Source organism: Pristiophorus japonicus, chromosome 1 (assembly GCF_044704955.1).
Source record: "Pristiophorus japonicus isolate sPriJap1 chromosome 1, sPriJap1.hap1, whole genome shotgun sequence".
NCBI classification, from domain to species: domain Eukaryota; kingdom Metazoa; phylum Chordata; class Chondrichthyes; family Pristiophoridae; genus Pristiophorus; species Pristiophorus japonicus.
Window position 1 is genome coordinate 186572328 of NC_091977.1, and position 27691 is coordinate 186600018.

The 27691-nt window shown below is 43.0% G+C and overlaps 1 protein-coding gene across 2 annotated transcripts in view; it reads right to left on the reverse strand.

The window, feature by feature from the left end:
• Nucleotides 1-11519: 11519 nt before the first annotated feature.
• Nucleotides 11520-27691, reverse strand: part of xrcc4 (X-ray repair complementing defective repair in Chinese hamster cells 4) — a 691243-nt gene continuing 675071 nt past the window's right edge. For both annotated transcript variants that reach the window (XM_070885488.1, XM_070885479.1), the window contains exon 8: nucleotides 11520-14378. In XM_070885488.1, the coding sequence (XP_070741589.1) occupies nucleotides 14264-14378 (115 nt within the window). In that variant the 3' untranslated portion in view covers nucleotides 11520-14263. The remainder of the gene's footprint in view (nucleotides 14379-27691) is intronic.

A 27691-nucleotide genomic window follows, 5' to 3' on the forward strand; every position in this document is an offset into this window, starting at 1 on the left:
CCCATTACGGCCCGCCAGATCAGGACCCGGACCAGCCAGGATCCTTTACTGCCCTTGGTAAAAAACTGTGTCCTCCATGGGAGCTGGTCCAGCATCCCAGCGGAGATGCAGGAGGCAATCAAGCCGTTCCACAGGCACAAAGACGAAATGTCCCTGCAGGCAGACTGTCTGTTGTGGGGCAATCGCGTGGTCTTGCCAAGAAATGCAGAGATACGTTCATTTGTGAACTGCACAGCACCCACCCAGGCATGGTAATGATGAAAGCCATAGCCAGATCCCATGTGTGGTGGCCCGGCTGCGACTCAGATTTAGAGTCACGCGTGCGCCAGTGCAACACATGCTCTCAGCTGAGCAATGCACCCAGAGAGGCACCGCTAAGTTTGTGGTCATGGCTTTCCAAACCGTGGTCGAGGATCCATGTGGACTACGCGGGCCCATTCCAAGGCAAAATTTTCTTGGTTGTCATGGATGCTTACTCAAAATGGATTGAATCTGCAATAATGTCTGTAAGCATGTCCACGGCCACTAGGTCTGTAAGCCTACGAGCCATGTTTGCCAGGCACGGCCTGCCTGATGTTCTTGTCAGCGACAATGGGCCGTGTTTCACCAGTGCTGAATTCAAGGAATTCAAGACCCGCAATGGGATCAAGCACATCACATCTGCCCCGTTCAAGCCCGCATCCAGCGGCCAGGCAGAACGGGCAGTTCAGACCATCATGCAAATCTTGAAACGCGTGTCTGAAGGCTCCTTGCAGATCCGGCTATCCCGAGTGCTGCTCAGCTACCGCACCTGACCCCACTCACTCACCGGGGTTCCCCCAGCTGAACTGCTCAAGACAAGGCTCTCTCTTGTCCACCCTGATCTCCATGATCACGTGGAGGGCAGGCAGCATCAACAAAGTGTGTATCATGACCGCACAAAGTTGTCACGCGATATTGAGGTCAAGGACCTTGTGTTTTTACTCAATTATGGACATGGTCCCAAATGGCTCGCTGGTACGGTCACAGCCAAAGAGGGGAGGAGGGTGTTTCAGGTCAAATTGGCCAATGGACTAACGTGCAGAAAACATTTGGACCAAATGAAATTGCGGTTCACCAACAGCTACGAACAACCTGAAGAAGACACCACCAACTTTGACCCTCCAACACACACACGCAAGTGGCAACTGACATCATGGTTGACCACGAAGCCGAACTCACCATCCCCAGCAGCCCAATGAAGAACGAAGCAACTTACCCACACCCGCATTTGTAGCGAGACGATCGACAAGGGAGCGAAAATCCCAGATCGTCTCACCTTGTAAGTAAGTGTACTATTGACTTTACAAGGGAGTGATGTTATGTATGTAACCCTTGGCAACCTGTATCACACCACCACCAGAGGGCCCACCTTATGGAGTCTCAAGGGATCCCAGCATCCCTTGGGAGCACTGTATATAAGAAGGCCTCCCACGAGGTACCTGCACTCTGGAGTCTTATTAAAGGAGCTAAGGTCACACTTGCTCATTGTACACAGTCGGGGAGCAGCATGGTGAGTCGAGGATGTGCAGCGGGAGTCGGAGAAGGCGGCCTATAAAAGGCCCAACAGTCGGGGAGCGGCGTGGTGAGTCGGGAGGCCAGCTGCTGCAGCTGCAGGGAAAGAAGGCAAAAAAGTACAAAGAAATTGAAGGGTTACATCACAGCCAAGAGGGTAAGTGATTGGCTGGTGATTGGTGAGTAGTTTTTCTTTTTCTTTTCCTTCATCAGCAGGTAATCTTTATCATTGTTGTTGCCAAATTAAGTTAATCTAGGGGTGAAGTCATGGCAGGAGAGCTCGGACATGTCTCATGCTCCTCCTGTGCTATGTGGAAATTCAGGGATGCTTCCAGTGTCCCTGACGACTACATGTGCGGGAAGTGTCTCCTGCTGCAACTCCTGACAGACCACATTGCGGCACTGGAGCTGCGGGTAGATTCACTCTGGAGCATACACGATGCTGAGGATGCCGTGAATAGCACGTTTAGTGAGTTGGTCACACTGCAGGTAAAGGTTACACAGACAGGTAGGGAATGGGTGACCAACAGGAAGAGCAGTGCAAGGAAGGTAGTGCAATGGTCCCCTGCGGTCATCCCCCTCCAAAACAGATACACCATTTTGGGTACTGTTGGGGGGATGACTCATCAGGGGAGGGCAGCAGCAGCAAAGTTCATGGCACCGTGGGTGGCTCTGCTGCACAGGAGGGCAGAAAAAAGAGTGGGAGAGCTATAGTGGTAGGGGATTCTATTGTAAGGGGAATAGATAGACGTTTCTGCGGTCGCAATCGAGACTCCAGGATGGTATGTTGCCTCCCTGCTGCAAAGGTCAAGGATGTCTTGGAGCAGCTGCAGGACATTTTGGAGAGTGAGGATGAACAGCCAGTTGTCGTGGTGCATATAGGTACCAACGATATAGATAAAAAATGGGAAGAGATCCTACAAGCTGAATTTAGGAAGCTAGGAGTTAAACTGAAAGTCGGAACTCAAAGGTAGTAATCTCAGGATTGCTACCAGTGCCACATGCTAGGTAAGAGTAGGAATTGCAGGATAGCTCAGATGAATACGTGGCTTGAGGAGTGGTGCAGAAGGGAGGGATTCAAATTCCTGGGACATTGGAACCGGTTCTGGGGGAGATGGGACCAGTACAAACCGGACGGTCTGCACCTGGGCAGGACCAGAACTAATGTCCTAGGGGGAGTGTTTGCTCGCGCTGTTGGGGAGGGGTTAAACTAATATGGCAGGGGGATGGGAACCTATACAGGGAGACAGAGGAAAGTAAAATGGGGGCAGAAGCAAAAGATAGAAAGAAGAAAAGTAAAAGTGGGGCGCAGAGAAACCCAAGGCAAAAATCAAAAGGGCCACATTATAGCAAAATTCTAAAGAGGCAAAGTGTGTTAAAAAGACAAGCCTGAAGGCTCTGTGCCTCAATGCGAGGAGTATTTGTAATAAGGTGGACGAATTAACTGCACAGGCAACAATTAATGAATATGATATAATTGGCATCACGAAGACATGGCTCCAGGGTAACCAAGGCTGGGGTCTCAACATCCAGGGGTATTCAACATTCAGGAAGGATAGACAGAAAGGAAAAGGAGGTGGGGTAGCGTTGCTGGTTAAAGAGGAAATCAATGCAATAGTAAGGAAGGACATTAGCTTGGATGATGTGGAATCTGTATGGGTGGAGCTGCGGAATACCAAAGGGCAGAAAACGCTAGTGGGAGTTGTGTACAGACCACCAAACAGTAGTAGAGAGGTTGGGGACAGCATCAAACAAGAAATTAGGGATGCGTGCAATAAAGGGACAGCAGTTAACATGGATGCCTTTAATCTACATATAAGTTGGACTAACCAAACTGGTAGCAATACGGTGGATGAGGATTTCCTGGAGTGTATTAGGGATGGTTTTTTAGACCAATATGTCGAGGAACCAACTAGAGTGCTGGCCATCGTAGACTGGGTGATGTGTAACGAGAAAGGACTAATTCGCAATCTTGTTGTGCAAGGCCCCTTGGGGAAGAGTGACCATAATATGATAGAATTCTTTATTAAGATGGAGAGTGACAGAGGTAATTCAGAGACTAGGGTCCTGAACTTAAGGAAAGGTAACTTCGATGGTATGAGATGTGAATTGGCTAGAATAGACTGGCGAATGATACTTAAAGTGTTGACGGTGGATAGGCAATGGCAAACATTTAAAGATCACATGGATGAACTTCAACAATTGTACATCCCTGTCTGGAGTAAAAATAAAACGGGAAGATGGCTCAACCATGGCTAACAAGGGAAATTAAGGATAGTGCTAAATCCAAGGAAGAGGCATATAAATTGGCCAGAAAAAGCAGCAAACTTGAGGACTGGGAGAAATTTAGAATTCAGCAGAGGAGGACAAAAGGTTTAATTAGGAAGGGGAAAATAAGAGTATGAGAGGAAGCTTGCTGGGAACATAAAAACTGACGACAAAAGCTTCTATAGATATGTGAAGAGAAAAAGATTAGTGAAGTCAAACGTAGGTCCCTTGCAGTCAGATTCAGGTGAATTTATAATGGGGAACAAAGAAACGGCAGACCAGTTGAACAAATACTTCGATTCAGTCTTCACGAAGGAAGACACAAATAACCTTCCGGAAATACTACGGGACCGAGGGTCTAATGAGAAGGAGGAACTGAATGATATCCTTATTAGGCAGGACATTGTGTTAGGGAAATTGATGGAATTGAAGGCCGATAAATCCCCAGGGCCTGATAGTCTGCATCCCAGAGTACTTAAGGAAGTGGCCCTGGACACAGTGGATGCATTGGTGATCATTTTCCAACAGTCTATCGACTCTGGATCAGTTCCTATGGACTGGAGGGTAGATAATGTAACACAACTTTTTAAAAAGGGAGAGAGAAAATGGGTAATTGCAGACCGGTTAGCCTGACATCAGTAGTGGGGAAAATGTTGAAATCAATTATTAAACATGAAATAGCAGCACATTTGGAAAGCAGTGACAGAATCAGTCCAAGTCAGCATGGATTTATGAAAGGGAAATCATGCTTGACAAATCTTCTGGAATTTGTTGAGGATGTAACTAGTAGAATGGACAAGGAAGAACTAGTGGATGTGGTGTATTTGGACTTTCAAAAGGCATTTGACAAGGTCCCACACAAGAGATCGGTGTGCAAAATTAAAGCACATGGTTTGGGGGTAATGTACTAACGTGGATAGAGAACTGGTTGGTAGACAGGAAGCAGAGAGCCAGGATAAATGGGTCCTTTTCAGAATGGCAGGCAGTAACTAGTGGAGTGCCGCAGGGCTCAGTGCTGGGACGCCAGCTCTTTACAATATACATTAATGATTTAGATGAAGGAATTGAGTGTAATATCTCCAAGTTTGCAAATGATACTAAGCTGGGTGGCGGTGTGAGCTGTGAGGAGGACGCTAAAAGGCTGCAGGGTGACTTGGAAAGGTTAGGCGAGTGGGCAAATGCATGGCAGGTGCATTATAATGTGGATAAATGTGATGTTATTCACTTTGGGGCAAAAACATGAAGGCATAATATTATCTGAATGGCGGCAGATTAGGAAAAGGGGAGGTGCAACGAGACCTGGGTGTCATGGTACATCAGTCATTGAAAGTTGAAATGCAGGTACAGCAGGCGGTGAAGGCGGCAAATGGTACGTTGGCCTTCATAGCTAGGGGATGAGTATAGGAGCAGGGCGGTCTTACTGCAGTTATACAGGGACTTGGTGAGGCCTCACCTGGAATATTGTGTTCGGTTTTGGTCTCCTAATCTGAGGAATGACATAGAAACATAGAAAATAGGTGCAGGAGTAGGCCATTTGGCCCTTCTAGCCCGCACTGCCATTCAATGAGTTCATGGCTGAACATTCTTGCTATCGATGGAGTGCAGCAAAGGTTCACCAGACTGATTCACGGGATGGCAACACTGACATATGAGGAGAGAGTGGATCGACTGGGTCGTTATTTACTAGAGTTTAGAAGGATGAGAGGGGATCTCATAGAAACTTGTAAGATTTTGACGGGACTAGACAGGTTAGATGCAGGTAGAATGTTCCCGATGTTGGGGAAGTCCAGAACCAGGGGACATAGTCTAAGGATAAGGGGTAAGCCATTTAGGACTGAGATGAGGAGAAACTTCTTCACTCAGAGAGTTGTTAACCTGTGGAATTCCCTACCACTGACAGGTGTTGATGCCAGTTCATTGGATATATTCAAGAGAGAGTTTGATATGGCCCTTACGGCTAAAGGGATCAAGGGGTATGAAGAGAAAGCAGGAAACGGGTACTGAGGTGAATGATCAGCCATGATCTTATTGAATGGTGGTGCAGGCTCGAAGGGCTGAATGGCCAACTCCTGCACCTATTTTCTATGTTTCTATACAGTTTCATCCTTTATTATGAACGCATCAGAGCTGATTAAACCGAGACCGACATGCAGCCAGCACATGATGTTCATTAGCTGCATGCCTATTAGGGTGGGGCTGGGGGGGAATCATGTGCCTCTGCTGCCACTTAAAGTTAGTCTGTACCTTTGAAAGTGGTGGTGCACTCTGTATGCAGGCAGAAGGGAATGCTTCCGAAGGAGAAAAATGGCTGCAAGAGTTATAGATCAGGCCCCCAGGTTCTCTGATGCACCTATAGAGGCCTGAAAACCCTCTCGCTACTTGCAGGCAGGGGGAAGAGTCAAGGCTGTGGCGAGTGCAAGGTGAATGCTAAGTGCACTGGACAGATGCCAGCAAGCAGGGCAATTTTGGGTCATTCTGGGAGGATGAGTTATGATTGGCTGAATGGTCTTCCAATCTGTTGCGATACTGTGATTTTGTGTTCCATCCATGTGAGTGATTGTATTAAAGTATATGTTCAAAAAAATTGACTTTTAAAATTACCAATTATTGCTCCATATTTTGAATGATAACTCTTTAAATAGGACATTTCATATGTGAAAATTCTAAGTTTTATTTCACAAGTGAATGGAAAAGTTTAGCTGCAAATGAGATCCACTTAATCAAGAGAGACCAGTTCTTTAATATATAATTCCCAGCACTAATTAATTCTCATTTTCATTCCATGCAATTCCTATCATCATTACATATGAAATTCATTGTCAAATGAATTAAAGTTTTTAATGTGAGGATGATAGTCACAGACTTCAGGACAACATAGACAGACTGGTGAAATGGGCAGTTGACATTTAATGCAGAGAAGTGTGAAGTGATGCATTTTGGAAGGAAAAATGAGGAGTGGCAGTATAAATTAAACGGTACGATTTTAAAGAGAGCAGGAACAGAAAGAACTGAGGGTTCACATAGACAAATCTTTGAAGATGGTAGGACAAGATGATATGGCTGTTAAAAAAAGCATATGGGATCCTTGGCTTTATAAATAAATAGGTTTAAAAGAGGTCTTCAAAATTATGAGGGGTTTTGATAAGAGTGGATAGGGAGAAACTGTTTCGACAGGCAGGAGGCTCAGCAACCAGAAGACACCGATTTAAGATAATTGGCAAAAAATCTAGGGGGGAAATAGAATTTATTTATGCAGTCTGGAATGCACCACTCAAAAGGGTGGAGGAAACAGATTCAATAGTAACTTTCAAAAGGGATTTGGATAAATACTTGTAAAGGAGAAATTTGCAGGGCTTTGGGGAAAGAGCAGGGACTGGGACTAATTGGAGAGTTCTTTCAAAGAGCCGACACAGGCACAATGGGATGAATGGCCTTCTTCTCTACTGTATAATTCTATGATTTATCAGCTTAAATTCATCAATTGCAGTGAGAAGGTGCAAAATAAGGGAATAGTTTGGTTTATACTGGTGCTGTGGTGGTTCCAATACAATTAGCTTTGGGTGCCAGTCAGAATATTGATAACCTCACCAACAAACCACAGCAAAGAAAACAAAATGCCAAAAGTATGTGCACATGAGCATAACTTGAATTAAGAAGTGATTTATATAGGCCCTGAATTTGTGGTCGGAGGCTTCCAACCACAAAAATAAATGCCTCCGATCCGCAAATAAAGCACTTACCTGATGGAACAGGAAGTACTGAGATTTGTGGTCCTGGGGCTCTCCGGGTATGCGCGGGCAAAGGCCCACATATTCTGGGGTGCACGTGGATCGCAAGCGCCCCAGGGATCACGTGGGCCGGCCCAACGAATTACAGAAAGGAATCCCCATTCATGCATATGGTGATTCCATATGTATAGAAACCTCATAAGTATGAATAGGAATACCCCAAAAATACCTTTACACTTCAAATTTAAAAAAAATCATATTTAAAAAGAAATTAAAATGGCATTTAATTAAATATTTAAAACACAAATGTAATCTTTTGAAAAATAAATGTACATGTTTTAAAGGGTCTAAAAATAAACACCTTATTTCACAGGTTTTTAAATGTATAAATAATTGATGAAATGCTATTTTTGTTTTTTTAAACTCTTATACTGGTAAAAGCAGGCCCTGTGCCTGCTTTACCAAATGTAAGAATTTCACGTGCATTTGCTGGGCAACTTTCCACCCGCGGAGGCTCTTTTCCTGTGGATACGGATGATCTGTCAGGAGAATTCTTGACAGATTGCAAGTTCCGGGTTTTAGCACATGCCTAAACCCAGAACTTGCATGGCACCTATGGGCACGTGTGCACCTCGTATGTGCCCATAGGGGCTGAAAATTACGGCCCATTGTCATTTTTATGTCAAGTTGCATGTTGGAATTTTCATATCAACACTGTTCACCTGTCATTTTGAATCTTGCCAAGATAGATGGATGAAAATTTCCTCCCACCAGTTGACATTGGACAGCCTCAAACCAACTTTCGAGTAACAATACTGCTCCCAATTCCGAATTGATTGGAACTAAATTGGCAGCTTCACTTAGAGGAGGCCATCTTACAGTACAGGGCAGTCTTCTGGAATGAAGGGTCTTTTTATACCGCAACTTTGGGAGGATTGCAAAGCTAAGTTGCAGTATAAATGTAGAGCCAGGGATCAACCAGACTCCAGAAACAAGCAATGTGAGGCTCCTTGGAGTGGACGGTTTCTCAAACTGACTGGGTTTGACATTGGGAAAGTGTAACTCCAATACAGTATCAAATTATATTTAAGAAATGCTCAGGAAGTGTCTAGTAGTTTGAGCTAAGCAACATGAATAGTGTGTGCTGTATAAATACTGAGGAAGAATTACTCTGTATCTAGTCAATATAGGATTTGATGTGGAGTGTTCAATGTGGATGTGGATACAAAAGGAAAGTAATCCAAGTCCCAACACTGATCTTCTGTACCTTGATAGACATACACAATGTAAAATAAGGTAAGTTTTTCTAATCTTTCCTAAGCTTTGCTGCCTTTGTATTCATCTCCGATAGTTCTATAGTTTAAAGGACATGGTTCAATTCACGAATGTAGATTTTCTGATACTATTTGCTGGCTGGTTCTTTGGAAGGTTGTTTTTTCAGTGATCAATCAGGATGGTTGGTGCTGGGGCATCCCTGAAAATCGGGGGAATGCCGGTGTTGGGAAGCCAATGACTCCTTGCCTTGCTCCTCCTGGCCCACAAGGAGTTTAAAGAAAGGCATAGTTTTCAAAGTTACCGTGCCTTCATTCAGCCAGTCAACCCCTCCTTTTCCCCATGTGGAACATAAAATTTCATTGTGGCGCTGTGACATCATCGACTTTTGAATCTTAAGTAGGTCACTGCCTGCTTGTCCAGACCTTGAATCGCCAGTTAATATTGCAGCAGCTGGGAATTCGTAGGTTTGGAGGCGGGATCTTGTTTCTTAGGACTTTAACCCAGCGCCCATTCCTTTCCTGCCCGTTGTGGGGGGAGGGGGGGTGGTTAAAATCAAGGCCTTGGAATAACTGATCTCTATACCTACTTTTATCTGCTTAGCCCAAGTTATGCTTGTAAGTTGGGTAAACCATATCAGAAAATCTACCCTAAATGATCCAGTTCTTTCAGCATTTTCAAGGCTAGCATTAAATCCCCTCAATCTTATGTTCTTCTGTGAAAATAAACACGGTTCCCTCAGCCTTTTTTCAAATTTTGGCATTCAGCTCCTTATGGGTTTCTTCAGCTCCCTCTCATATTAATGTCCATTTAATGGGTATTAGTAAGCTTTGCAAAATTGTACGTAGAGTATTCTAAAAGTGGCCTTATCAATGAGTTATAGGCTAACCTGCTTTGACTTGTAATTAAACATCCACGATCCCAAGACTTGAATAGTTGACATTTACTGCACACATTTTCCATACGAAATCCTTTCTGACACTCTAGTCCTTAACTTAATTTGTCCAGATTCCTTTCATTGCTACAATTCTCCCCTGCACTGGTTATCTTGGCACATAGCTTGCAGTCTTCTGCTAACTTTATAGAACTAGAAGTGCTTTCTTCCAGATTAGCATTCATAATATAAATAGCATGGGACCCAGAACAGATTCCTGTGGAATTCAGTTCCCCATGGAAAGCTCGTCATTTTTATATCACAGATAATGCAATTCCCAATATTTAGCATTTGATACCAAATAAACCATAACTGAGAAGTAGTAATTGGGAGAAAAAATAAAAAGGGTTCACTGCAAAGTTATTGAAATCAGTCTGCAATATAGCTTGACTACCTGGCTACAGCAATTTTTAAATTTTAATTCTTTAGCTAATGGATAGCATACACATAAATAAAATATTAGTTTGTCAACCAACTGTAATACATAGAACTTAATTGGCATCAAAAGATTTCTGGGATACCCATGGAAATATACCCAAGTCTGGGATCAAATATTCTCCTTGAAAAACAATTATTAATCTGGGTCTATCTTGTTTACAGATATGAGCAGTGTCACAATGCAAAACCCTGTAAAATATAACTCAGATTAATTACATACGATTGTTATTTTTCCTGGTAAAGCCACAGATTTTGTAGAGTTTTTATGGTTGCAGAAGAACACAAGAATATATATGATGTAACATAATTTATATATCTTACACTGAATGGTTTAATATTTGAAAATGTCTCAATTATTTGCATTTTGGAATTAAATGCAGGTTGAGAATGGCCTGTTCAAATTGTAAAAGATCAAGTGAGTTCTCGAGAAAAATCTGTAAATGTTTGAGGGTAAACTAAATGTTAAAATATCTAATTTGAAATATTGCTAGAAAGGAATATTACTATTTAATAGGCAACATGATCTCATTTTCTTTTTTGCTGTCTTCGAATTTTCTCCTCCTTCAGTTTTGATTTCTTTCAGTCTCATTATTTGACATCCTTGCATTTCCCAGACCTTTTCATGATTCTAAGGGTTTGACATTGTAAAAATACTACTTAGTAATCTACAAACATAGACTGTGTAACTTGTAAATATAAACACACACAGCTAATCTCATATAATTCCATTTGAAGGGTTGTATAATTCGAGATTGTCATTGGTTTTCAATCTACCCATTTCTATTAGTGAACTATGGAAAATATTTTGCTTAGTTACATTGTGTAAGTTTGAAAATATTATCCCTATGTAACTTTTATGGATGGCTTCCTTTGAAGTTTATCCATTGAGCAGCCTAACTTCACATCTGTAGGTTTAATTCTTGGTTCATGTTGAACCAGGATGGTGGTAGTGGAGCTACAATTGACCTCAGTACTCTCGGATAGTTAGAGGAAATCATCCAATCACCACTCCTGGCCATTACTCAGCGTATGCGCCCCCATTCCCCCTTTTAGAAATGCACATTGATAGGTTTTGGCCAAAGACAACATTGAACACAGCTGTGATGTCCTCATGGTCTAACAGCCTGCCCAAAGCTAGTAATAAAGCTCAAGGATGAATAACAGACTTTGAGCAAGGTAGCAGAGGGTTCCCAGGCCATATCCAGCACGGAGCTAATACCACAAAGAGAAAAGAGGAAGAAAGAAAGTTAACAGAGAGGGAATTGGTGAGAAAAAAGAAATTCTCTGAACAAATCAAATTTGCTAAAAGTGTTTAATCAACCAAAGAAAAACATTTAATATTGGCAAAAGAAAATTAAACAGCCCCTCTCACCATTCAAAGGAAACCATTTATATACATTTCTCTCCTTAACCACCCCATGCCCCCTCAGTCTTTGTTGCTCACCCTGTTGTAGTTGTCCCCAGCTGGAAAGATGAATAAACAAATGAGTCTTTCATAATTTTCCATGTCAATGCCACTCAAGAGACTGCAAGAGACGTTCATTTGCATGTAGCGGCATGATACATGATATCCTACTGTACAACATGGAATCATCAAATGACCTGGTGAGAAATACTAACTCATCACTTTTATGGCCAGTGAATCCCAGGATCCGATTTGAGAGTTGTACACCAGTGTCAAAGAAGCATTTAACTGCTGTGAGTGACAGCTATCTGTTCACTCATATCCTTTGTCCTCTGGTTGTGGTTTAAATGCAGAACCCTCCAGTTTAAAGAAGGTAAAAAATAAACACCAAAAATGTTACCTGTAGTACAGTACAAAATAAATTCTGATAGTAGTGCTTGTTCCACAGTAGAGGAACAGCATTAAATACAAGCACATCAACAGTAATGCATGTAAAAACCAGAACGAAAAAATACAGTACAGAAATTAAACCAATGAAGCTATCTCAAATTGTAATGTCAAGGGTTCAGACCATGTCACAAAACACAAGATTACAGCTCACAAGGTACATGAGGTAATCTGAATGCCCAGTTAAGTGCCAATCTTTCACTCACAACTATCTGTTACAAAATGTACTAAATTGAATCAAAAATATTGCTCCAGTAAATTTGTTTTGTGGAGATTCACTGTCCAAAATAAAAAACCTTGTTATTGATGGAGGGTAAATTACTCATCATTATTCAAATTCAGTTAGCTAATTCATGCAACTAGAAAGAATCAGAGAAGTGCATTCCCTTCAATTGACCCCTAAGTTAGACTCTGGCAAATCTGCTGTGCTGTATCCTCTAATTCTTTCACTTGGTGATCTTCAGATCTTTGGATGAAAAAAGTTTTTTGAGACAAAGGTTCAGTCAGAGCTAAATTATGAAGATAAAGATGTGTAATGATGCCTCTTTAGTTACCTTAGTGCATCACGGGAATTAAGCTGGTAGCTACTATTGAATAGAGGCCACCTTAACCCTGATTTTAAAAAATGGTGCTCTTCTAGCTAATAGCAAAGCAAAATGCTAATAACTGGGGCAAATTATGTTTGCGAATGGGGAGGCAAAAGCTTTGCTCCTAAGTAGTATATCACTTTGGTCTACTGCTGGAGTCTCCTTATGTCCTCCTGTCAGATAGTGGGGTGTTAATCGAGCTATGTCTTCTTGATCAATATTCTGCCTCCATGAGATTGAAGCAAAGAATGTATCTCTATTATACATCGGTTAGACTAACATGAAAACGAGACCGTTTGGGTAAGCCTATCCTACAGGTAAGCCAATCCCCTACCAGCAAAAGCAGAGATGAAACAGGGATTTGCAAGAGCACATGAACCAATACTTGTTAGTATATACCTTGTAGGTGGTAATTTGTTGTTTTCTGAAGCTATGACCTTATGGGTATAGTTGTTAGGAGATACCAAGGCATGCTCCAAGTGAGGGGGTTCAACCAAAAAAAGGCTGACTAAACCCTGATACCTTAGAATCTACAGCCTAGAAATTACTGTTGGTGATATTAGTGGATGAACGCTTAATGTGTTTGGTTGTCATTTCTTTGTCCACTATTTTAATGCAGACCTTACTACTTATTTATGGTTTAACTCCTCTGCTAAAATAGCAGACAAAGGAATGTTATACAAGCAAGTGTATTTTTGCTAGCATTAGCGACAGTAACTTCTATGCTTACATAACTTGTTGATTCTTGCCAGCTACTGACAGTGGCTTGTTCGGAATTACAATTATCTATTGGCATTACAACTCCTCTGAATCTCAATGCTGGGATATTGAGTGGTATTGTTTTTATATTCCTTTCTCTGGAAATCTGAGGGGCATCACTGCTGAGAAGAGAGGTAACTGTAGAATTAAACTTGCTGGTTGTGCTTCCTTCACTTGCTGCACCTGTGTAACCATAGAATACATTAATGATGACACAGCAGCAATAAGCCTTGACCATGATCCTTAAGAAACTGAACCTTGAATCCAACACATAAGTATTCCTAATAGTGTGTTACTTTGAGAGGGATGGACAACCTGTGGCATCATCCTGCAGATCTGTGCTATCCTGCAGTTAAATCTGCACTTCTTATCAAATGTGCTTTTTCTGTGTACAGACAAGTTCAGCCACTAATCTCTTGTTAAACTTGTATTTGAGGAACATGCAGTGGAACTGCAACTGATCACAGGAGATGATATGAAGGTAATATTCTTAACAGATGCAATTGAAAAAAAAATCATATGGGGCCCAGTAGAAAAGTTTGAATCCTACGGATTTTCCTGATTTCATAATTTTCCTCAACAAACGAGGAAAGCTCGTATCATGTGATTCACAAGAGGACATATTTTCAGGAGAATTAACAGCATTGTATAGATCATAGACAAGAGTATTTATATTTTAAAAGAATCCAAGACAGAAAGGATGCCATATTAAACAGATGTTGTATGTAGTTGAAATTCCATACGTAGATTTTCTTACTTTGTGTGGTTCCTACAACATAGCATGTTATATGACTAATTATATTTCACAGGATGACTGTATTACAGGATATACTATGCACTTTGTTTATTTGCTATTCTTTGTGTATATCATGCTTTATAGAGAGAAGATAGTTTAGATATTGTCGAAGAGATCATCTGGCTCAACAGTGTTGGGTAAAGTTTTCAATGATTCTTCCTCCCCACCTTGATGATGGCTAACTGATGATGCAGACTTCATCGGGCACGACCTGCAGAATAATAATAAGGCAAATAAATGAGAAGTATAAACTGAACCATTGGTTCCATTACATTTTGAATCATTTTTGGTCTTTAGTTGCATAATGACTACATCTCCTAAACTGTAAGGACAGTCTTGACTACTAGTGCTTGTTACTGATTATTATAATAACTTAAATATTATAGAATATGATTCATTAAGGATCCCTACTGAGGCAAAATTGGCAGCTTCTAGGAATTGCTTTGAAGCTGAAGGCTCATTCGTTCCTTTAACTTTAACCCACAGAATCAATTTGATACCGGAACAAAATACTTTCACAGACATGTGTTTGATGGAGTCTCCTGTCGAATCAACAGATTAAGTCTCAGTTGGTTTGGGTGCACTGGTGGGAGAAAAGCCTGATCCTGGACACACATATATGGCCACACGTATCACCTTCACAACCAGATGAGGTGGGTAGACGGTTTGCCTTGCAAGCTAGGCGCTTCGCAGCAAACTCAAATTAACTCGGACCGACCTCGCAATCATGTTGCCATCGTGGTCAGGCAGTGGCTGTGTGTTCCCAGGTGTTGGCAAGATTTCAAGGTGGCCTTTAGTGTTTCTTTATAACATTTCACCTGCCTACCTCTGTTGTGAAAGCTGGACTGCAACTCACCATAGACGACAGCTTTGGGAATTTTATAATCAGACATGCAAACAATGTGTTGAGACCAACGCAATGGACCTTTTTCATTGTGGCCTCAATTCCAATTACAATGCAACACTTCAGGACATCAGCGATGTGTTTAATTTCTATTTGACGAACTACAATTATTTAAATGAATAATTATTGTCTACTGTGGAAATATGGACAGTACTGAAAATACTTTATTTATATTACAGCCATTTTCTTGCTCAAGTTGGATTTATTAATGAGACTTCTGGTGCATCAAACTGACCATACTTACCAGATAGCTTTTCTCTATATTTTAAACAAATGTCTGCTTATGGTAGAAAACTCAAAAAATAAGGACATTAATAATATGTTATCCTTAATGATCATAAAAATCCAATAACGTGCAAGTATGAAGTTGAATGTTTTAAAATAAAATGGTTTCTAATTCCTTAATGTGGTATTGTACTACCATGAAAGATTGGGAAATGAGCATCTGCAATGAAGTACTGAATACTTCAAAAGGGCAGAGTGTGGAGACACAGAACGACACCAAAAACTGCTTGCTGCTTACTTCCTGTAGAAAACTCTCCTTTAACTAACAACATACTATATTACTGATGACCAAGATTAGAACAATGAAGAGCTACACCAGAGGAGACAAGTTGGATGAGGCGCTTGGTCAAATAGAGACTAAAAATTCACCTATAAACTTTCAGTCTTGTGTTCACAATCCAGATGTTCTCAATAGCTTGAGGCTATAGAATTTACTCCGTGTTGTGTACTTTCAAAAGTTCAAAGTTACCTTTTAAAAATTACAAAGAACATTTTGGACTAACTATCATAAGCTATCATAGCATTAGCTATCGTAAGATAAGTCATCGTTCGAGCAAGGGATTGCAAGGATGTGCGCATCACCCGTGCCATGACAGGAGCCGGTGACTGCTGGACGGACCACCGCCTAATCCGTTCCGTCATCAACATTAATGTAGCCCCAAAGCCATGACGGCAACAGAAGCTATGCCACAGAAAAAGCAACGCCAGGGCACTCAAAGACCCAGCTAAGAGTGCCCTATACAGCCAGCGCCTCATTGCTAACCTGGCAACCCGCAATGACCCCGAGATGCAGAGTGCCCACAGCGCTTGGTCTGCCCTCCAGGCCACCATAACCAGTGCCTGTGAAGAGACGCTCGGTCACTCAACCAGGAAACACCAGGACTGGTTTGATGAGTATGACCAGGAGCTAATAAACTTCAAGCGCAGGGCATTTCTGAACTTAAAACAACAACCCAACTTGGGAGCAGCAAAGCAGCTCTACAGATGGCTGAAGGCCGAGGCCCAACAAAAATCCTGCAAACTTAAAGAATGGATGGTGGGTGGAGAAAGCACAGGAGATTCAGCAGCTGGCTGACAGCCATGACGTGCAAGGATTCTTCACTGCAGTCAAGTCCACCTACAGCCCAAGCACCCAAGGCCCCACCCCAGTGCAGGCCAAGAATGGGGAGACACTCATCAAGGACACCGAGGCAGTCAGGGCCCGCTGAAAGGAGCACTTCAAAGATCTCCTTAATCGAGACTCTGCCTTTGACACGCGTGTCCTCGACTCCATCCCACTGCATACTACCAGCCACTATCTCAGCAAAACCCCAGCACTACACGAGGTAGAAAAGGCCATCCATCAGCTCAAGAACAAGGCATTGAGAGCAGATGGAATCCCCGCTGAAGCACTAAAATATGATGGAGAGGCACTATTGGCTCGAATGCATGAACTGATCTCTGTCATCTGGAAGGAGGAGTGCGTGCATGGAGATCTCAGAGATGCCGTAATCGTGACCATCTTTTGAAAAGGGGACAAGTCCGACTGCGGCAACTACAGAGGAATCTCCCTGTTGTCGGCCATTGGGAAAGTCATCGCTAGAATCCTCCTCAACCGTCTTCTCCCTATGGCTGACGAGCTCCTCCCGGATTCACAGTGCGGATTCCATTCACTACGGGGTACAACGGACATGATCTTCACAGCGCAACAACTGCAAGAGAAATGCAGGGAATAGCACCAATCCGTGAACATGGCCTTTTTTGACCTCACAAAGGCCTTTGACACTGTTAATGCGAGGGACTATGGAGCGTTCTCCTCCGCTTCGGCTGCCCCCAAAAGTTTGTCGCCATCCTCCGCCTGCTTCACAACGACATGCAAGCCGCGATCCTGACCAACGGATCCACTACAGACAAATCCACGTCCGGACCGGGGTCAAACAGGGCTGCGTCATTGCACCAACTCTCTTCTCAATCTTCCTCGCTTCAATGCTCCATCTCACGCTCAACAAGCTCCCCGCTGGAGTGGAACTAAATGATAGAACTAGTGGGAACCTGTTCAACCTTCGTCGCCTCCAGGCTAGATCCAAGACCGTCCCATCCTCTGTCGTCAAACTACAGTATGCGGACAACGCTTGCATCTGCGCACATTCAGAGGCTGAACTCCAAGCCATCGTCAACATGTTCACCGCGGCGTACGAAAGCATGGGCCTTGGACAACGTGGACCACTTTCCAGACCTCGGGAGCCTACTATCAGCAAGGGCAGGCAGCGACGACGAAGACCAACACCGCCTCCAGTAGGCCATCGCAGCCTTCGATCGCCTGAAGAAGAGAGTGTTCGAAGATCAGGTCCTCAAATCTGGCACCAAGCTTGCGGTCTACAGGGCTGTAGTGATACCCGCCCTCCTGTATGGCTCAGAGACGTGGGCCATATACAGTAGACACCTCAAATCGTTGGAGAAATACTACCAACGATGTCTATGCAAGATCCTGCAAATCCCCTGCAAGGATAGACGCACCAACGTCAGTGTTCTCGACCAGGCCAACATCTCCAGCATCGAAGCACTGACCTCACTTGACCAGCTCCGTTGAGCAGGCCACATTGTCCGCAAGCCCGACACAAGACTCCCAAAGCAAGCGCTCTACTTGGAACTTCTGCACGGCAAGTGAGCCCCAAGTGGGTAGAAGAAACGTTTCAAGGATACCCTCGAAGCCACCTTGATAAAATACAACATCCCCACTGGCACCTGGGAATCCTTGGCCAAAGACCACCCTAAGTGGAGGAAGAGCATCCAGGAGGGCGCGGAGCACCTCGAGTCTCGTCGCCGAGAGCAAGCAGAAATCAAGCGCAGGCAGCGGAAGGAGCATGCGGCAAAGCAGACTCCCCACCCACCCTTTCCTTCAACCACTGTCTGTCCCACCTGTGACAGAGACTGTAATTCCTGTATTGGACTGTACAGTCGCCTGAGAACTCATTTTTAGAGTGGAAGCAAGTATTCCTTGATTTTGAGGGACTGCCTATGATGATGACTTATATGTAACCTTCAATGTCAGCAGCATCATGCATTGGTTTGCTCTTGGTTTAGAGCGCTGTCAAATTCAGAGATAACAGGACAAAATATTTTCTATTGCTGTGACTTCCTGAAATATGCTGTGATTTTGTGTGTTCATATTAGGAAAAACATTTAATAATAAGAGAACATTTACTACTAAAGATAATTAATTCTAGTATACCAGTCACAGGTATTCTTCACCAAGAAGGTACTTCAAATTCTTAACAGTGAAATGTATTTATATGTAATATTATAATATATCTTCATTGTTAATATTTGTGAGTATGTGCCAAAATGTAAAACTAGGATTACCTGGTGAAGAATTGTGCTTCCATTTAGAAAGACTTAATCTGAATCTTAACCCCAACAGACAAATATAGCAATTACTGGGCTACTAAATGGAGCATCTGTGCAGTGGAAGGATGATTCATGTTAGGGGAAGGGGGTGCAAAGAACAAAATCATCACGGTATTAATACCGGCCAATGAGAATGCCATGCTCAGACCATCGTGTTTTACCAGCTGGAGACAGTATGATGGTAAACTGAAATGTGACAATATAACCAAGAACAGATTGTAAAAACAAAGTGCACATAGATTTAAAAAAATAAAATATAGTTCGCTCTCATGACAGGTTAGGAGCAGTTTCTTTAGAATATAACTTTACTCTATATTTCTGCATTTCAGCACTTCCCTAAAAAGCAGAGAATGATCTTGAGATCATTAGCACAGCACAAATTAATTATTTATGGATGTGTTTGGACATTTCTATCATTGTATATAAATGTTTATATAATGTTCTGGCACCCTTATGAGTTGGCTTGCTGAAGGTTTATTAACTTATACAGCCAATGACAGCTATCACAAGGCTAATTCTCGCAATTCTCGTCAGTAAGGATTTGCATGCATCCAAATGTGAAGTGACAGCATCAATCAGTACACAGTTAAAATGTTGCTTTCATTAAAATATAAAAAGTAATGGTGGAAGAAGTATCCCTCAAGCATTATTTGTTAACAGCAGAATTGCTCCTGATAAGATTCGACACATAATAATTTGTTCAATTCAAGTATATCTTTCTAAAGACCTTAGGGCCGAGAATTGCGGCCTTGCAAAAGCCGGTTCTCGGGGCGCGATGTGCATGTGCCGGCTTTTGCGTTCTGTCAAAGTGTCTCTTGACAGATCCTACTCATCCCCACAGAAAGGACATCCGCAGGACAGCGATTGGGTTATTTGCCCAACTCTTGCCCAGCGAATGTATTTCAAAGTTTTACGCCTGGTAAAAGCAGGCATATAACTTACTTTTACCAGCATAAGAGTTTAAAACACAGAAAAATTTAATTTAATCATTCATTTTTACATTAAAATCTCTGTCCATTAAGGTAAGTTTATTTTTAACCCCGTTGAAACACATTTTAAAAAAATCAATTTTTTTTTCTAACATTTAATTACATTCAATTTCAATTAATTTTAAATATGTGAGGTGTTTTTTTTATTTATTGTGTTATGCTTCTTGTTTTAGAGGGGTATTCTCATTGATAGTAATGGGAGCTCGTAAAATCAGAGCTCCCATTGTTATGAATGAGAATACTCGATAGTGATTGGTAGTCCAGGCCCACGTGACTCCAGGATACATGTACTTATCTTGAGGACAGGTCCTGTACGCTGCGCAGTGAATGAAGGCCTTCGAGCGGAATCCTATATTTCTCCGAGACCACCAGGGTTTTTCGTAATTTTTTTTCAGGTCGGAGGTGTTCGTCCGAAGGAAGACTCCAACCGCAATTCCCACCCCCCTGCCCCCTCCCCCCCATCTTACCATATTTAAAAAATATATTTAAAGCAGAATACCGAGCTTTTATTTCTTAGTCACCCCTGCCAGATCCTCTCCTACTGACTCTTGATTGACTCTTAGAGGCCGGAATTGTCCTGCGCTGGGGTTGGGGCGCATAATTTGAATTAAAAGAAAATTTAGCGCCCGGCGAGATGGACCTCCACATCGCGTGGAATTGGGGTCTTAGAGCAACAAAAATGTGTGGGTCGGTAACAGGGCGCGAATATCAGCGCGGTGCTGAGCACATCAATGCGGCACTGACGTTCACAACGTCCCTCCCCTTCTGCAGCCGCTTTAGTGGCGACCACTGGGCCACCAGGGAGGATGTTGGCCAGGCCAATGGGCCGGCACCCAAGAGGGATGCCGGACTGCATGTTGGCAGCCAAGACGAACTAGCAGCCGCCAAAAAAGTTGGCCAACACAGAAAAGATAGCTGGGGCGCCCCACGAAGCTGTTGGGTGGCATCGCCCCACGATAACCTTGTGTCCCACCCCATGCCAATCTCCCGGAGGTGTTAACGAGCCTTTCTCAGAGGGGCAATTTTGGCCCCTTAATGCCTCCAGGGCAACTAGGCATGGGGCAATAAATACTTGCCAGTGTCATCCACATCATAGAAATAACAACAATTTGCATTTACATAGCCTTTTAATGTAGAAAACATCCCAGAGTGCTTTACAGAGGTGTAATCAGGAAACAAAGGAGATATTAGGAGAGGAGACTAAAACTTTAGGCAAAGAGGTAGGTTTTCATCATAGAATGATACAGCACAGAAGTAGGCCATTTAGCCTATCATGCCGGTGCCAGCTAAGGTCTTAAAGGCTGAGAGAGAGCTGGAGGAGTTTAGGAAGGGAATCCCAGAGTATGATACCCAGACAACTGATGGAATTGCATCCAATGATGTGCCGAAGGAACGGTGATTCCCAACAGGCTAGAGTTGGTGGAGGTAAGAGTTCTGGGGTTGTGGGGTGGTTTGTAGGGCTGCAGGAGGATACAGAGATAAAGAGGGGCAAGGCTATGAGGATGGACATTTTAAATTTGAGGGATTATGGGACTGGGAGCCAATATAGATTAGCAAGGACGGGGGTGATGGGTGAGCTGGATAGGATATGGGCAGCGGAGTTTTAGATGAACTGAAATTTATGATGAGTGTAAGATGGGAGGCTAGCCAGGAGAGACTTGGAACAATCGAGTCTGGAGCTGACAAATGTATGGAAGAGGTTTTCAGAAGCAGATGGGCTAAGGTAGGTGCAGATGCATATGATGTTACAGACTTAGAAGTAGGCAGTCTTTGTGATGGAGAGCAATAAAGTAAAAAGCTCAGCTTAAGGTCGAATAAGATGCAACGGTTGTAAACAGTCTGGGTTAGGCTGTTAGTGTGATACAATAGCCAGAGAGAGGATGGAACTGGTGGTAACAGTATGAGGTTTGTGACCAGGCTAAAGATGATGGCTTTGGTCTTCCTAATTTTTAAACTCGAGGAAATTACAGCCTCGTCCTCACAAATCTACCTGTCACAGATGCATCTATCCATGACAGTATTGGTATGTCCTGCCCACCAGAGGTGGGGGCACAGTAGTATACAATGGAGAGAGAGGAGGCCTGAGAGTCCTCAACATTGACTCAGGACCCCATGAAGTTTCATGGTCAAAGAAACCTCCTGCTATTTACCACCTTCCTCCCTCCAGCATCTGATGAATCAGTACACCTCCTTGTTCAACATCACTTGGAAGATGCACTGAGGGTAGCAATGGCACAGAATGTATTCTGGGTGGGGGACTTCAATGTCCATCTCCAGGAGTAGCTCGTTAGCATCACACTAACCGAGCTGGTTGAATCCTGAAGGACATAGCTGCCAGACTGGGCTGGTGGTGAGAGAACCAACATGAGTGAAAAACTTACTTGATCTCGTTCTCACCAATCTACCCATTGCAGTTGCATCTGTCCATAACAGAACTGGTAGGTGTGACCACCGTACAGTCCTTGTGGAGACTAAGTCCCATCTTCACACTGAGGCCACCCTCCACTATGTTGTATGGCAATACCACTGTTAAATGGGATAGATTCAGAACAGATCTAGCAGCTCAAAACTGAGCATTCATGAGGCACTGTGGGCCATCAGTAGCAGCAGAATTGTGATTCACCACAATCTGTAACCTCATGGCCCGACATATCCCCCCGGTTCAATGAGGAGTGCAGAAAAGCATGCCAGAAGCAGCACCAGGTGTACCTAAAAATGAGATGTCAACCCAGTGAAGCAAAACCCAGGACTACATGCAAGCTAAGCAGCATGCTATGGACAGATCTAAGCGATCCTACAACCAACGGATCAGATCAAAGCTCTGCAGTCCTGCCACATCCAGTTATGAATGGTTGTGGACAATGAAACTAACGGCAGGAGGAGGCCACATGAAAATCCCCATCCTCAATGATGGCCGAGCCCAGCACGTGTGCGCAAGAAACAAGGCTGAAGCGTTTGCAACAATCCTCAGCCAGAAGAGCCAAATGGATGATCCATCTCGCCCGACTTCTGAGGTCACCACCATAACAGAAGCCGGTCTTCATCCAATTCTGTTCACTGCACGTGATATCAAGAATTGGCTGAGTGCAATGGATATAGCAAAGGCAATGACAACATCCCGTCTGTCAGAACTATCCAACCTGTCCCAGTACAGTTACAACACTGGCAACTCTCTGACAAAGTGGAAAATTGTCCAGCTATATCCTGTCCATAAAAAGCAGGACAAATCCAATCCAGCCAATTACCACCCCATCAACCTACTTCTCAATCAACAGAAAAGTGATGGAAGGGGTAATTGACAGTGTTATCAAGCGGAACTTAACTTGCTCACCGATGCTCAGTTTGGGTTTCACCAGGACGACATCTCCGGACCTCATTACAGTCTTGGTCAAAACATGGATAAAAGAGCTGAATTCCAGAGGTGAGGTGCGAGTGACTGCTCTTGACTGAGTGTGGCATTAAGGAGCCATAAATAAATTGAAGCCAATGGGAATCAGGGGGAAAACTCTCCACTGGCTGGAGTCATACCTAGCACAAAGGAAGATGGTGTGGTTGTTGGAGGCCAATCATCTCAGCCCCAGGACATTGCTGCAGGAGTTCCTCAAGGCAGTGTCCTAGGCTCAACCATCTTCAGCTGCTTCATCAATGACCTTCCCTCCATCATAAGGTCAGAAGTGGGGATGTTTGCTGATGATTCCAGAATGTTCAGTTCCATTCGTAACTCCTCATATTAAAGCAGTCCGTGCCCGCATGCAGCAAGACCTGGACAACATTCAGGCTTGGGCTGATAATTGGCAAATAACATCTGCGTCATACAAGTGCCAGACAATGACCATCTGCAACAAGAGAGAGTCTAACCTACTCCCCTTGATATTCAACAGCATTACCATCAACATCCTGGTGGTCACCATTCACCAGAAACTTAACTGAACCAGCCACATAAATACTTCAGCTACGAAAGCAGGTTAGAGGCTGGGTATTCTGCGATGGGTGACTCACCTCTTGACTCTCCAAAGTCTTTCCACTATCTGCAAAGCGCAAGTCAGGAGTGATGGAATACTCTCCACTTGCCTAGATGAGTGCAGCTTCAACAGCACTCAAGAAGCTCGACACATCCAGAACAAAGCAGTCCGCTTGATTGGCATCTCATCCACTACCTTAAACATTCACTCCTTCCACCACTGGCACACCATGGCTTGCAGTGTGTACCATCTACAAGATACACTGCAGGAACTCGCCAAGGCTTCTTTGACAGCAACCTTTACAACTAGAAGGACCAGGTCAGCAAGCGCATTGGAACCCCATTACCTCCAACATCCCATCCAACTCACGCAATTACCTGACTTGGAAATACATTGCTGTTCCTTCATTATCGCTGGGTCAAAATCCTGGAACTCCATAATACCCTAACAGCACTGTGGGAGTACCATCACCACAAGGACTGAAGCGGTTCAAGAAGGTGGCACCCCACCATCTTCTCAGGGGCAATTAATGTTGGCCTTGCCAGTGACACCCACATCCCATGAATGAATTTTAAAAAATACTTTGAAGAGGGAAAGAAGTTTGGAGATTGCAGTTTGCAAGAACAGAGGGGACAAAGGTGTTTCTTTTATGGTGATTTTAAAGGGAGGAGCACAGTGGCTGAGGAGAGGGAACCATTTACAATGTCAACTGGCATGCGAGTTGAAAGGGAAGTTGGGTGGTATGGGTTTAGTGGGAATGGGGTCAAGGAAGCAGGAAGTAGATCTTGTGGATAATATGAGCCTAGAGCATGAAGGGAGACAGGAGAGAAATTAAATTAAAATATGAGTTCGGGGCTAGGCGGAGGTTTAATGAGAACAGAAGGGCAATTGAATCAGAGGACAGTGGACAAGGAGAGCTAAGATAAAGATTGAAATCACTGAGGATGAGCAGTGTCTCAATGCAGAGGCTGAGGGAGGAAAAGAGGGAAGATATCTCGTGGAGAAACTCAGGATGGGGCTTGCAGGACGATGGGAAGATAGAAAACATGGATTTTAAAGACGAGGAAAAAGAAGAACAAATCATATTTTTAAAACTTTGCTCAATGGCAGTGCGGGTTGGAGAATTGGATCTACAGTGCTGTAGTCCAATCTCTGACCTTTGATCCTGTTGAGTGAGGCACCCCTCTGGTAGTCTGAGAGTGCTGACTCTGCTCTTAATTGCACTGCTCTTTTAGGTGTTTAAAAAAAAAGGTCTATGTGTTAGTACAAGTGCCCATTAGATCATAAAACAAATCCTCTCATGTAGAGTTTCAAACATGTACTGGTATATAGGTCCTAGTGGGTAGACATTATACCCATTATAAAGGACAGACACTTGTTTTTGACTGTTGTACAAAAGCTTTACATTATTTGCTGGAGGTCACCAGAGCTCCCGATTAGTTTTAGAAATAGAAGATACCTATTATTTTTATTCCACCATTAATAAGAGTCTTATTCAACACTAACAGCTGCTATAGCCTGTTACCTTTGATCTCTAAAACTTACCTTCAAATTTTCTGCACTATGGTATTATTCAACTTTTACCATTCTCTCTGACAGGTAAGTACAGTACTTGGCATGGATCCTACCACTGAAAGACAATTTATAGTTCTACAGCATATATTTTTTAAATGTTCCAAGTTGCACTAATTGTTCTGGAGTACATTGCTTTACAAATGTTATCACATCTAAACCAGAAAGAGCCCCCACCGCCCCCCCAAATGGATCAATAGGTGAATAAATACCTGGTCTAGTACTGACATGCAGAATTGGTAGTTTCCAGGTTTAGTTACCAGATTGTGTGCAGTTAGCTTGTCTTAACTGGAACAGGGATGGGAAAACTACCTCAGTGTCCCTGGACTAAAATGAGAGAATATGAACCAGGTTTCCTGTTTCTCATTTTTATTTTGTCTGACCTCCATTCCTGCATAAACTTCAGCTTACCCAAAATCCTGCTGCCCGTATCCTGCCAGCACCGCGTAACACTTCCCATCACACCTGTCGTCGCTGACCAATTTTGGCTCCTGATTCCCCAATGCCTCAAACTTTGTTCTTTTGCTTAAATCCCTCCGTGGCCTCACCTCTCCCCAGCTTGGGAACCTCCTCTAGTCCTATAAACCTCTCCTCCGCCACCCCCACCCCGACCTCTCCGGTCCTCTGACTCTGGCCTCTTGTGCCCCTCTCCCCACTTCGGTCCATCATTGGTGGCTATGCTTTAAGCCACTTACTTCCTACTCTCTGCAATTCTCTCCCTAAACTGCCCCAACACCTCGTCCTCCTTTAGGAGTCTCCTTAAAACCCAACTCTTTAGCCAAGCTTTTGTCTGTCCTCCTAATTTCTCCTTCTTTGGTTCAGCATATGTTTTCCCAGTGCCCTTGTCAAGTGCTGTGGGACGCTATTCTAAAGTAAAAGTGCATAGAAATGCATTAATTATAATCGTTGTCATCCAATATTCCCATTTGGAAAGTATGCACGTGGATGTCAGTTGAGGACAGGATTGGTTCGTCTGTGGTCCTTTTGCTGTCTAGGCTCACACATGCAGAATGGTCTGCCTCACACATAGAACTGGACTTGGATCAAATTTTTGTGGATTTGTAATGGGACATATAATGGCTAAAGTTGTGCTTAAAGAATTTTTTTGTCTCTCACTTTTCCAGTGGAATTAGATATTGTTCTAAGATATTATTACTTTCTATATTTTCCCCATGTATATAGCATTTTCGTAAATATACTGAAATAATTAAATCAGGACTATCGTAATTATATTAATGATAAAGTGATATAAGGAGCTAGAGAATGTGTTCTCAGAGCTACAGAAACGATGATTTAAGGTGTACTTACTGTTTTACTGTTTGAAAAATATCCTAGAACCATACAATGTTACAGTACAGAAACAGGTAATATAGCCCATAAAAACTGTACCAATGTTTTTCTCCTCGAGTCCCTTAGTCTAATTCAACTTTTCTGCTTGCTCCCTGTACCCTTTCATATTTCTCTTTTTCAAGCAAATTTCTAATGTTCGTCTGAAAGAGTTAATAGTCTCTGCTTCAAAATTCCACATTCTGACGATGTGTTGTTCACTCTCTATGCGAAGATCTTCCTGACATTAGTCCGAAATTGCCTTGTTCTAGTTTGAATCAGCATCTCTCCTTAACCTATTTCACAATTTAATATGAAGTACTTTTCCATACGCTTTAATATTTTATATATTATTTATTGGGAACAGCATCGCGTCCAAGTTCCCCTCCAAGTCACACACCATCCTGACTTGAAATAGACCGCTGTTCCTTTATCGTCACTGGGTCAAAATCCTGGAACTCCCTTCCTAACAGCACTGTGGGGGTATCTTCACCATGGACTGCAGCAGTTCAAAGTGGTGGCTCACCACCACCTTCTCAAGGGCAATTAGGGATGGGCAATAAATGCTGGTCTTGTCAGTGACGCCCAAATCCCATGAACGAATAAAAAAATATATTTACACGAGGACCCTTCTCAGCCATCTCCTTTAATGGTTTTTCTAATCTTTCTCTATAACTCGGTCCTCTGACACTAGGGATTTATCTTGTGGCTTTTCCCTGCACTACCTCCAGGGCTTGAATGCTTCCTTTGTGTCTCAGTGACCAGACTTTATTCTACAGTATGTATCTTGAATTTCTTGTAATTTTATTTACATAAGAAAGAAAATCCTACTTAAATCACTTTAATCTCAATAAAAGCATTCCCATGTCATCTCCTCCTTTATACAGCAAAGAGTGAATTTTGGAGAGGTGAATTCAGAATTTTTACCACAGAATAGTACAAGATGTATTTACATCACAAGATTCATATGTACATGAACTAATTGGCATTAGATGTGCCAAAGGAAAATAATTAACCCTTGCTCTTCAAACCCAATTTTATCTGTCTCCCCTCCATCCCCTCTGACAGCTCTGCCTTTTATTTAACCAAATGTTCCTCC